The sequence below is a fragment of the Muscardinus avellanarius genome (assembly GCF_963383645.1).
Source record: "Muscardinus avellanarius genome assembly, chromosome: 12".
Taxonomy (NCBI): domain Eukaryota; kingdom Metazoa; phylum Chordata; class Mammalia; order Rodentia; family Gliridae; genus Muscardinus; species Muscardinus avellanarius.
Window position 1 is genome coordinate 64,667,235 of NC_137798.1, and position 13,346 is coordinate 64,680,580.

Genomic DNA, 13,346 nt, shown 5'->3' on the forward strand with positions numbered 1-13,346 from the left:
GATACTCTATTGATACTGTGATTTTAATAAAATTTTATGAACTTTATAATCAATAAAATTCAGATGTCTATTCTAATGAAGGGAGTGTCTTTCTGGAGTCATTGGAGACTTTGAATTCTGGGAATAAAACCTACATTGCCGATTGAGGCTCTTAATCTTAAGACACAGTAGTAACAGCAAGGTTGGAATAGTATAAATTTCTGCAGTATCACAGTAAAATTTAAAAATAGATTCATCAAGAATTTTGCCTAATGCATGTTTTAAAAATCAAAACTGTTGAGCTATATCTGCCAAGTGTTGTAGCTGTTATTACTTCTTTTTAAGTAATCACAAAAGATGTTACTATACTGGCATTTGTTTTTAAAAAGCTGTCGATATTCAACCAGCATGCCTTGGACTTTACTGTGGGAAGACCCTTTTATTTAAAAATGGTTCAACTGAAATCTATGGAGAATGTGGGGTAAGTCTTAACTGCTTGCATTTTATTTCATTTGTAAGATCTATTTGCATTTGAAATACTTTCATATCTTGTATCTTTTTTTCTTATATATAAAATCAACTTATAAAAGAGTATAGAGACAGCAATAAAATCCTTGTTCAGATTGTTATATTTATATCTATGATACATAGTTCTCAACCGTCAGGTATTTTAAAAACATTTTAAAATATAAAATATTCTATGGTCATTTCTAATACTTTTAAGTTATGTAGTACAGTGACTTGTACAATAAGTTAATACAACTCCAGAGCATTTCTCTGTGCTTATTTTTATATGATGTTAGCAACTAGGTTTTTCATTGCATGTTCATTAACAATTTTAGTAACTAAATCTTTTATGAGCTTTTTTTTTTTTTTTTTTTTTTTGGTGGTACTGGGAATGGAACCCCGGGGGCATTCTTCCTCTGAGCTACACCCCCAGCCCTATTTTTTTTTTATTCTTTATTTTGAAACAGGGTCTCACTGAGTTGCAAAGGGTCTCCCTAAGTAGCTGAGGCTGGCCGCCAACCTGGATCCTACTGTCTCAACCTCCCAAATGTTTTATGAACATTTTAAAGATGTAGGCTGTACGATGTAAATTTTTTTATTGTACTTATGCTTTCTTTTTAATTTTATAATAGCTCCACATATAAACAAATATTTAAACTAAAATGGGATGTATTATAGAATGAGTTTGTGGATATTAATATTCTAAATAATGTCTACATAAAATACTGCTTTTGTATATTGTAGGTGTGTCCAAGAGGACAGAGAACAAATGCACAGAAATATTGTCAGCCGTGCACGGAGTCCCCAGAGCTTTATGATTGGCTCTATCTTGGGTTTATGGCTATGCTTCCTCTTGTTTTACATTGGTTCTTCATTGAATGGTATTCAGGGAAAAAGAGGTTAGTATATCTATGAATGTATCTGTACATACTGATGTTGGAATAATTACCATTTATTTATTTTTGTGCTGGAGATTAAACCCAGGGCCTTGCACATGCTAAATACCTGCTCTTCCAATAAGCTATACCCCAACCCCAATTATTATTTAAAAGAGTAATTATGCTTTTTTTGTTGTTTTAAAAAGTGGTAAATCTGCTTTTCTCTATATTCTGATTACTTTTTACTGTGGCAGAAAAACTTTAATAGAGTACACCTTATTAATTAAGGAAACCAGCCTTTATTTTATTCTAATGATCTTGAAGGAATATTTTTTGATTTCTCAGTGGTAATTTCTGAGTTTCTACAGAAAATTGGTGATGAATGTAAGCTGTTTATTATTCTAGAACAATTATCTATAGTTTAATCTAATACTAATTAATGTCAAGTAGTTAAAATGATACAGTTATAACCTAATTATGAAAACTCATACTGACACATTAAGTGAAAACATTTATTGAACCTTGTATTTCATGTTTGGAATGTATTTCATGTTTGACATGAAATACATCGTAATCTTATAGAGAAGAAAAATGTACCCATAATATTGATAAATTCTTAGGAATGCAATAAAAGGATTATAAACAAATGTTCTAGAGTCACAAAGAATAGAGGAGTAAATTATGTTTGATGAGATCTGATTTAAAAGAGCTTTTAAGGCAGAAAAGACAGCCATGAACAGTGGCATTGAGTTAGAAAAGTGCGATGTGAGGAGCTCAAAGTGGGTGCAAATGATGGGTAACATAAAGGCGAGTGGGAAGGCAGGCTGAGGTAGAATATGCAGGTTCTTGATGAAATGAACTTGCTCTCCTGGGAATGGGGAGCCCAATCCTTCCTTAGTATATTGGCCATATTGCTTTTCTTTCCTTTATCTTAGAATCTTTCTTGCTTCATGTCATTTTCCTTCCCCAAACTCTTTCCACTGCCTGAAGTATGGAGCAGAAAGGAACGTGGTGTGATCAAGAAATGAGAACTTAGGATGTCATGAGAAAGAGGGACTGAAAGGCCAGCACAGAGAGTTGGGGCTGGAGGAGTCTTAGGAACTGTTCTAAAACCTGGGGGTAACCTCAGAGCTGCGCTTGAGGGATGCACACTTTTCCTGATGGATGAGATGTGTTTTGAGGTGCAGGGTGAAGCTGGTCCAGATGTGTGGAGGTGCAAGGGAGCTTGAAGTAATTTAGAATGAGTTTGGAAGTGTACATAAGATATATGGTAGAGCTATAATTTCTGCTCTTCTATTATACCTTCAAGTAATTCTAGAACAGTGTTCTCTGTGATGAGTATCTCTTCTTAGAGAATAAGGTTACTGTCTTCTCAAGTACCATGCATATGTGTTTGGCCAGATCTATTTATATGTTTTAGTTTCAGGATTTTTCAGTTAATTTTTTTTTTTTTAGAATCCATATCTTGAAAAAAATGCACCTGTTTTTCTAGAGTCACTGAAGTATTGGCATTTTCTGGTAATCATGCCTGTTTCTGTTTCTCCAGCTCCAGTGCACTTTTCCAGCATATCACTGCCTTATTTGAATGCAGTATGGCAGCTATTATCACCTTGCTTGTGAGTGATCCCGTTGGCGTTCTTTATATCCGTTCATGTCGAGTGTTGATGCTTTCTGATTGGTACACGATGCTTTACAACCCAAGTCCAGATTACGTTACCACAGTGCACTGTACTCATGAAGCTGTCTACCCACTGTAAGTATTTATTTAGACGTAGGATCATTATAGATTCATTCCTTTCAACAGATTAAGCATTGTGAAATAGTCTCTAAGCACTGAATATAAATACAGGGAAATTGTTTTCTTTTCACAAGGCATAAATATATCTTATTACAGTTAAAAGGGAAAGCATTTTTGTGTTTGGGGTGAGGTGTATATAAATACTTCTAAAATAAGTTTTATATGTTTCATAAAGTTTTTTTATGTGGTACTGGGATGGAACCCAGGGGCATTCTACCTCCAAGGTACACCCCTAGCCCTATTTTTTTATTCTTTATTTTGAGACAGGGTCTCACTGAGTTGCAAAGGGCCTCACTAAGTAGCTGAGGATGTCGGCGAACCGTGATCCTTCTCTCTCAGCCTCCCGAATGCTGGGATTACAAGCAAATGCCACTATGCCCAGCCATAAAGTTTTTTTTTTTAAAGAGTTTTTGAAATGCAACAGAGATGCAATACCTGATTTTTCAGAAAGAGTTCTGTGTCTGCCAGCTCTTAGATTAACACAAGCATGTTAACCATCTTTAGTGACCTTAATTTTCCTGTTGGTAAAATGGGAATAATGGTACTTCATAAATTGCTATATAAAATGAGTCCACACATATTAAACACCAGATACAGTGCCTTATAAATAGGATGTACTTAACAGTAGCTGGCATTATTATTAGAGTGCTTTTCCAAACAATGTAATTTTTATCAGAATATTTTATTTATTTATTTATTTATTTTTGGTGGTACTAGGGTTCCTGGAAACCCTTCTACCTCCGGGCTACACTCCCAGACCTATTTTATATTTTTTATTTGGAAACAGGGTCTCCTAAGCCAGCAATGCTGGCTTGGAACCTGCGTGATCCTCCTGTCTCCACCTCCCAAGCCTGGGGAATACAAGCGTGCGCCACCACGCCTGGCAGAATATTTTATTTTTAAAACACCGAATTCTTAAGATTCAATATACTATGATATACTATTACAGTTTTAGAATTTATATAAATTGTTAGTATTCATTTTGATGTATTTTGCCTGGTAAATGTTTAATAGAAAAGTATGTTTGTTAACTTTATCCTCATAATTTTAGCAAATTTCCATTACATAATATGCTCAATGAAACTAGTCTTTTTGATCAAGTTTTTAATAGTAAAGTATAAAACATATACATGCATATAATGTAAAGGGTGATTTTTATAAAACAAGACACAGAAGAAAAAATATAAAACTCTTTCCACTGCTAAGCTCTGAGTCTTTCAGTTTATCTCATATACAAATATGTAACTGTATACATAACAGACTGATGATGTCCTCTTTGATTCATAAAGCTATAACCAAGTTATTCTCTTGTCAAGTACTGTCCCTAAGGACTTGCAGAATTTAACTTATTTAGAAGAACTGAACTTGTTATCATGTTTAAATAAGACATAGTTACCTTGTTTAAAGTAAAATTAGATTCATTTACTCCTAGTCATATTTATAGTCCTAAATAAAGGGGAGGGCAATAAATAACTTTTCAAAAATATGTACAATTCAAGCCAAATTAAATTCATATTCTTCAAACTACTTATCTAAATTATGATTAAGAATATGTCTGTTTTTGTTTTCATTGGACTTTAATATCAATTTTAAAATTAACACATATACATTTTACTGAGATACGCTGGGATGTTTCTATACATGTGTACATTGTGCAGTGAATAATTATTGCAGGGACATATTAAACCAGTTTCCTATTATTGAGTGCTTCTTTTTTTTCCTGTTTTATTAAAATTTTTTCAATAAAAATTATTGTATATAAAGTCTTTTGTGTATCCCTGATTGTTTCTCTTTGATAAATTTTTGTGAGTAAAATTGCTAGGTCAAAGGGTATAAATATTTTTATGGTCTTTGAAACATTTCCAAAGTGCCAGTAAAGGCACCAGGGCACACTTGCTGCAGTGTGTAACAGTCTATCTGGTCAACTTTCCACCAATCTGAATATCCAGTGGGTAGACTTAATACACTTTTTAAACCTGTTTTAGAATCTTTGATTTAGAAGTATCAAGGACAAAATGCGTTTAAGCATATTTGATGTTACAAATTCTTGATTTTACTTTACAGGTACACTATTGTGTTTATCTATTATGCGTTCTGCTTGGTATTAATGATGCTGCTCCGGCCTCTTCTGGTGAAGAAGATTGCATGCGGGTTAGGGAAATCTGACCGATTTAAAAGTATTTATGCTGCACTTTACTTCTTCCCAATTCTAACCGTGCTGCAGGCAGTCGGTGGAGGCCTTTTATGTAAGTTCAATGACTAAAGTCAAGGAAATATATTTATTATGTGTAATGAACTATATTTTCTTTGAACTTAGTTTTGCAGGTTTTCAAAATCATTCACTCATTTATTTATTCATTTATTTTTGTGGTACTGTACTAAGAATTGAACCCAAGGGTTTTCTACCTCTGAATGAGACCCCTGGCCCTATTTTATATTTTATTTGTTAACAGAGTCTCACTGAGTTGCTGAGGCTGGCCATGAACCTGCAATCCTGTGTCAGCCTCCTAATTACTGGACTACAAGTGTATACCACCACATTTGACTAAGATCATTCTTTAATTTTTAAAAATAAGCCTTGGTGCATATTTTTACTAAAAGTCAGACTTAAAGAAACAAAATGGAATACAAATTCTCAAGAAAATGATGGCAGCCAATCAAAAGCAATTCTAAACTGTTTTCTAAAATACTTTGCATTTGTATAGCTCATAACAAAATGAGAAGCTCTTTAAAACCAGGGTATAAAACAAAAATAAAGGCCGGGCGTGGTAGTGCATGCTTGTAATCCCAGCACTTGGGAGACTGAGACAGGAGGATCACATAGGTTCAAAGCCAGCCTCAGCTACAGAGTGAGGCTCTCAGCAACTTAATGAGACCGTGTTTCCAAATAAAGTATAAAATAGGTCTGGGAGTATAGCCTGGAGGTAGAAAAGCCCCTGGGTTCCACCTCCAGTACCACCAAAAAAAATTACACACACACACACACACACACACACACACACACACACACACAAATAAAAACTGCTATATATATATATATATATATATATATATATATTAGATAGAAATTAATCTTGATAATATACTGTTTACTACTATTAGGTATTAGATTTTTAAGGTTCTTTATGAAAACTTTTATGAAATATTTTTAGATACACCAAGACATTCTTAATCTATTCTTTAAGATTACCATTTATTTTTCAGCAACTATTTAGATTGAACTATGCTTCAAAAGAACAAGTCATTGTTATAAGACTCACTTAGTACTAGAAGATAAAGCAGGGAAGCTATGAATAACTGAGGAAACATAGTATGGTACTTTAGAATTGGTGACATTAGATGTTCCAAGGGTGTTGTGTACTTGATGTCCTTCTATGAGCCTGCCTGGTTAGAGAGTAAGGCTTCTGGCCTAAAGGAACTGGCAGGGAATGGAATTTGCTTCAAGGTCACGGTGGAGCTGAAAGTTAGGCCAGGGGAAGAAGAAATTGACATGACTCAGGGGATTGTTATTCTTCCCATTTCAGCTTACAGATGAGCTATTTTATTTGGCTGTATGGTATTTGAAAAGCTGTGGTTGTTCCCAGTTCCTGCCATTCCCTTTAAGTTTGGCCTGCTTCCATTATTTACCTGCCTGGTTAGCATCAATGCATTTAAGATTGCTATTCTTGGCTGTAGCAAATAGGGGACCAACTTAAGATTTGGGTAGAAAAGAAGATCAGATTTGCATTTTAGAAAGATAAACAGTAGCCCAGTGGGAAAGAACCTGGGAGATCAGTTAAGAGATTATTTTAGTAAGGCAAGCTTTTGACTGTCCCACTTAAGGCAGAGAAATGCTGGAAGCTATTTCAATGGCAGGTTAATTTAAGTAGGTAACAAGTTAAATATAGAGTTTGAAGGATTGTGACATGAATATGATAAAGTATCTTTCTAACTTAGAAACTGGTAGATAAACACTGACTATTAGAGGAAATAAATAGTTTGGGAGAGGTGAATATATTTTCCAGTATTCATGGAATATCCAAAAGGTTACAGGTAGTAATTTATATTAGTCCTGGTGCTTAGGAGGCTGTCCAGGTTGGAGAGAGGTGAGAACTGCCTTAGAACATTAGCGTTCTTTTTAAAAAGCCCTTGGTTATAAATTGGAGGGAAGGGAAGAGCTCTGAAAGGCAGGGAAAAGTTTGGAACACAAAGATACTCCCAGGCAGCATTGCTTCCTAGGTTATAGCTGTCTGTACTGAAAATGCCTTTTCCCACGGAATGGCTTTTGATCATTTTCTTATTAATAAGAACTTTCTAAGAATTGATTAAAGCTGAGTTACCTGAAGATAGCCTTTGTCAACCAAGGAGCCACTCCCAGACCACAAAGCACAGAACATTGAGTAACTATTTCCTCAGTTCTCTCCCAAGTTTGATATATAATTACTGCCAATTCAGTTGCAGAAGAGAGAAGTTAATTCTTTTTATTCAGTGGATGGTATAGACAGGGATCTTCAAAGGTAGGCCAAGGATAAATTTTACATTTTTAGGTAAGTGGTTGGAAAAATAATCAAGACTTATATTCACTAATATTTGCAAATTATATTAATTTAAAATTTTACTGTTAATAAAGTTTTATTGGAATACAGGCATGTCAGTTCATTTATATATTTCCTATGACCTCTTTCCCACTACACCTGTATAGTTGGATAATTGAAACAGAGACGCATGGCCTGGAAGGCCAAAAATATTTACTGTCTGGCCCTTTCCAGAAAAAAGTTGCTCAGCCCTGCCTCTGGTCATTTGGACTCACGTCTCAGAACTGGTTGAGGAGGGATTCAGCCCTGGGGAGAATTATACTGTTTAAATTTATTCTTGGTTTATTCAGAAATTTGTTTAATTTCTAACATTAAGTACCAATGCTTGTCTTTCAGATTATGCCTTTCCATATATTGTATTAGTATTATCTTTGGTTACTCTGGCTGTGTACATGTCGGCTTCTGAAATAGAGGTAGGAAATCTTTTTTTCTTTGTTAAAGTTCTTTTTCTTAATTTGTCAATTAAGTAGAATAGAATATATGGGACAATATGGTATAACTGTTTTAGTACTGTTGCTGATGTCACTTGGTAGCTTTTAGGTTGTTTATTAAGCATATAGAAGGCTGTGTGTATTGCACTATATATTTCCTTGAGAGATTAGTGGAAAGTGAAGTAGTCAGGAACTACTCTTTCAATATGGTGAAGGAAAAATCATTCCATAATTTATCCATATTTAAACATAATTATTGAATGTTGAAACTTAACACCATTTTGAAAGAAATGTAAAAACATAGCCGGGCCTGGTGGTACACGCTTGTAATCCCAGCATTCGGGAGGCTGAGACCAGAGGATCGCAGTTCGCAGACAGCCTCAGCTACTTAGGAAGGTCCTCTGCAACTCAGTGAGACCCTGTTTCAAAATAAAGAATAAAAAATAGGGCAAGGAGTGCAGCTCGGAGGTCGAATGCCCCTGGGTTCCATCCCCAGACCCACATACACACAAAAAAAATAAAAGAAATATAAAAATATAGCACTGATTTTAGCCTTTATTTTACAGTGACAACACTAACAGTCTCTATCTATCTGTCTACCTATTTTTGTCATAGATCTATTTTTGTCATATAATATATATATTTTTTTTTCTTTTTTTTTCTTTCCAGAATACTTTTGGCCAGAGCAGTATATTTTGCTCATTTACAGGGCACTGGTGTAGAATAGAACAGCATGTAATCACGTTTTTTTGTTTGCTTTGTTTTGTGGTACTGGGGATAGAAACCAGGGGCCTTCTACCTCCAGGCTACACCCCCAGACCTATTTTATATTTTTTATTTGGAAACAGGGTCTCACTAAGTTGCTGAGAGCTTCACTAAGCTGTTGAGGCTGGCTTCAAACCTGTGCGATCCTCCTGTCTCAGCCTCCCCTCAGATTATAGGCGTGTGCCACCATGTCTGGCTCATAATCACATATTTTTTTAATTTCTGTTTTTAAGGAACTAAGCTGTTATCATCCAAAATTTGAACAGTGAAAGAAGCAATCATGTATTTGACTCTTTAACTAGGAAAACGATATTTCTTACAGTAAACATTTTTGCATATTTGTTTTAGTCTTTTGTAATTTTCTTTCCAAAATGATGATATGACTACTTTTATCTATTTTATATATCACATGTAAATTTTTGCTATTTTAAGAACTATTTTGAGGCTAAACTCTAAAGGGATAAAAGTATAAGTTCTTAGATTCTTCTATCCTGTGCTTGCTAATTAAGTGCCTATAATCTGTCTTAAACTGCTCACTACAAAAGTCAACTAGAAAAAAATGAGGTTTTAACTTTATTTTTTTTAAGTGGTTGCTGTTGAAGCTACTTTTGCCAATATATTAGATAAAGTAGAGGGGGCACCTAGATATCATAGTGAGTTACTGTTAGGTCACTGTTAGGTGAAATAATAGTGGAGGAAGTAGACAAAATATTTTTACAGTGATTATTGAGTTTCCATTGATAGACTTTCCTGATTTCTCTTGTAATCTTAATCATCATTGTATTATGATTAATTAAAAAGGATGGGAAGTTAGTTTTGACAATTTTATTAACTACAGGGAAAAATCTGAAAGGGGATATTTTGGTTATTTGATTCAGGTTTTTGAATCTTTGCCTTTCGTAGTTAGGAATTAGCTCTCCACTTCCAAACTAGCTTGAAATGTATTTGGTTCTCTGTCGCTGTAAATCTCTTATGTAAACGTTCCCATACTTCATTTCGCCCTCTACACTTGAATCAGAAGTAAGGGCCTGCATCAGGAAAGACCCTTCCAAGAGTTCTAGATGAGCTGATGGGTCTGGTGACTCACCTGGTGCAAATTGCATACTAGTGTATTTATTAGCACTGCTGGTTATTAATTTTACATGGATCTGGTCCTTCCAATTTCTGCGTATTTTAGAGCATTACAGATTAGAAGAAAATTAGAGTGTTTACATGTCATTTCTGCTCCCTTCGATTGTTCCGGCAGTAGACTCCAGGGGTGCTAGAATTAGAAGTAGGGTTTCTGTACTTCTTTTGTCCCACCTACAGACCATAGCTACAGTAGATGAGGCAGGAAGAAAGTGCGTGAAGTGGCATTCCTCTCCTAGTTCATATCTTTTACTTTTTTTTTTTTTTTTTTTTTTTGGTTGTACTGGGGGTGGAACCCAGGGGCTTTTCTACCTCCGGGCTATACTGCAGACCTATTTCTAATTTTATTGGAAACAGGGTCTCACTAAGTTGCTGAGAGCCTCACTAAGTAGCTGAGGCTGGCTTCGAACCTGTGCGATCCTCCTGTCTCAGCCTTCCAAGCGTGGGGATTACAAGTGTGCGCCACCACGCCCGGCCTAGTTCATATCTTTTAGAAGAAACTGCTGTTACCAGGAGTGACTGGGGAGGGACTAGGACTTGAGAGACCTGGGCTCTGGTCTTGGTGCTCCTGTCCAATGCTTCTATGACTGAAGGAAGCCAGTGTCCTCATCTATACAATGTGGTGGGCAGTCTGAGGGATTCCAAAGTCCTGTTTCGCTCAACTATTCTTTGATTCCAGGGTTATGACTTTGTGTGAAACAAATTACTTAGGTGACTCAGCCTGATAATCTGTATTTTTTTTTCTTTGTTTTATAAAATTATATAGAATTGCTATGATCTTCTGGTCAGAAAGAAAAGACTTATTGTTCTCTTCAGCCACTGGTTACTTCATGCCTACGGAATCATCTCCATCTCCAGAGTGGATAAACTTGAGCAAGATCTACCCCTTTTGGCTTTGGTACCTACCCCGGCCCTTTTTTACTTGTTCACTGCAAAATTTACAGAACCTTCACGGATACTTTCAGAAGGAGCCAATGGACACTGAATGTAAAATGCCAAAAATCCTAAGGAACATTCTTAATAAAAAAGTAAAGGCATTTGATAAAGTGTATTAGTACTATTCTGTCATAACATGGGAACAAGATTGTCATTGTATCTTAATGTTTGTTTTTTGTTATTTGGTTTAATGACCTTATGGTTAGACTTGGAAAATACAAAACACCACAATACTGTTATATCATATAATATATCTCTTACACTAGAAACCCAAACTAAACTCCTAAGGGAGATTCAGCTGTTCTTTAGAGCACAATGTTTTTGTGCCTAGCAATGGGCTCTTCCCTTTTATTAAGAAAAACTTTAAAAAGTATAATCTGAAATCCTTAGCCATAGCAGAATTGTGCATGCCTGTTAGGTTTCAATTGTTTTTCGCCTATAATGAATTGCAAAGACAAACATGCTTGGGTCTGATAACAAACATGAAAATAAAGTATTGTTTTTTGTTATCTATTTATTTTCACCAATACAGTATTTTGATAATATTACAAAAATAGAGCATAATTTATATAATAGGTTTTCTGTTTATAGATAATATGGTCGAAGACATGTTCAGATTATTCCTGTAAAGAAAACAATAATAAAAAGCTTAACTACAAAAAATTCTTATGTTTTGAACATTTGTTTTTTGCCACACTATGAAAGTAATTAATAACTTTAAGTATTAAAATTTTTTACCAAATAAGTGACTGTGTATACTCACATACTCCCATCCTCTTATACCTATCTCCTTTGTTCATATACCACACACGTGCTGTATTTTATTGATCTTGAGACTCATTTTTTTCACACTGTGACATTCTGAATATGGATGCATCTTACAACTAACTTCTCAGATTTAATTAAATATAGAATATAGAAACAGTTTTCCTGTGGTTGGTTTTTGAAAGGTAGGCTGAAATGTTTATGCTCTGAGGCTCTAAAGAGACTTGAGGTCTCGGCCATGGAAGCAAAATAAAGTTTTTAGTACTTAGCCTAATGATCGAACACTTACCCATTTGAATTGTTCAGAAGGTTTTCACTGATTCTGCTACTTGGCGGGGTAGGATAAAGTTAGTTAAATCTCCAACTTTGAACACATATTAATAGTTGTAAAATATGAAAGTAAGTGCACTTACTTTTCCTGTGGTTTTGTTTCTGCCCTTTGAATTCATATCATTTGTATCCTTCAATAATTTGGTTACTTATTCCTCATTAATGGGGTTTTTCTAGTGCATGTAGCTGCTGGGAAATGGATTCTTTTGGTACGCTGCTTCTTCTTTTCTGTAGGAATAAAAATACATGTTTTAAATTCTATTTGTTTTCATTAAAATTCAGAATTCCCCAAAGACAGGAGGATCACAGGTTCTCAGCCAGCCTCAGCTACTTAGTGAGACCCTGTTTCAAAATAAAGAATTTAAAAATAGGGCTGGGGTTGTAGTTCAGAGGTAGGAAGTCCCTGGGTTCAACTACCAGGGACAAAAAATTGCTTTAATAAAAACAAGACTTACGGTTCTTAGTGTGAGAAATATGTTTCCATGGCGTTGTAAAAAATAAATAAATAAACACACTTGAAAGTGGTTCAGCAAGGCAGATTTTGCTTTTTGCAAAAGGATTCTGCCACCAGTAAAGGTAGTTAGGCAAGAACAATGTGGCAGGACATTGCTGGAATGAGCAAATAAGGCGACCTGAGGGGATGGGAGTGGGAAGAGGGGATTTCTCTAATGAATATGATGTACTTTAACAAATACACCAGAGTCAATCACTAAGCCAAACATGAGAAAGAGGGAGGGGGAGGGAATGGGGCAGGAACTGGGTAAGGGCTAATTGGGTGATGTGTGCATGTATGCCTCCACCATCTTGCATCCATTAAGATGTGTGAATAAAATGCACCAATTAAAAATTAAAAAAAGAATGTTGCTGGGTATTTTATTTTCATTAAGAGACTTCTGGGATGCTGGAAGAGGGGTTGGCGCTCCACAATTCAGGAAATGTTATCTTACAAAAAAACACAAGTTCACACAAGGTTACAAAATGGCACCTGAGTCAAGCTATTCCTTTGTAGAAAAGATCTAATTATATTCTCACAATTCTTTTATTTAATACATTGCTCTTTTCTTCAAATTCTGTTAGCCTGTGGTAACTTTTGCTCTCAAAGGTGTCATCAGCTGCAGCGTCCTCAGCTAATTCATATCTAGAGCTAAATGATTTTCCTAAAGCATCCTACTGGTGGCATCTAGTCGTTTAGCTATTTCCTTGTTGGCATCTCAGGTATACTTGACAAATCTCTGTAATATAATTTACAAAACAA

The 13,346-nt window shown here is 35.2% G+C and overlaps 1 protein-coding gene across 1 annotated transcript; it reads left to right on the top strand.

Annotated features, from left to right (window-relative positions):
• Nucleotides 1–373: 373 nt before the first annotated feature.
• On the top strand, nt 374–11,045 carry JKAMP (JNK1/MAPK8 associated membrane protein; the record flags this gene model as incomplete). Its single annotated transcript, XM_080708180.1, has 6 exons — nt 374–460; nt 1,231–1,385; nt 2,911–3,117; nt 5,227–5,408; nt 8,073–8,149; nt 10,827–11,045. The coding sequence occupies exons 2-6, from the start codon at nt 1,324–1,326 to the stop codon at nt 11,043–11,045; spliced, it is 747 nt and encodes a 248-aa protein (XP_080564306.1). The 5' UTR covers nt 374–460; nt 1,231–1,323.
• Between the last annotated feature and the right edge of the window lie 2,301 nt (nt 11,046–13,346).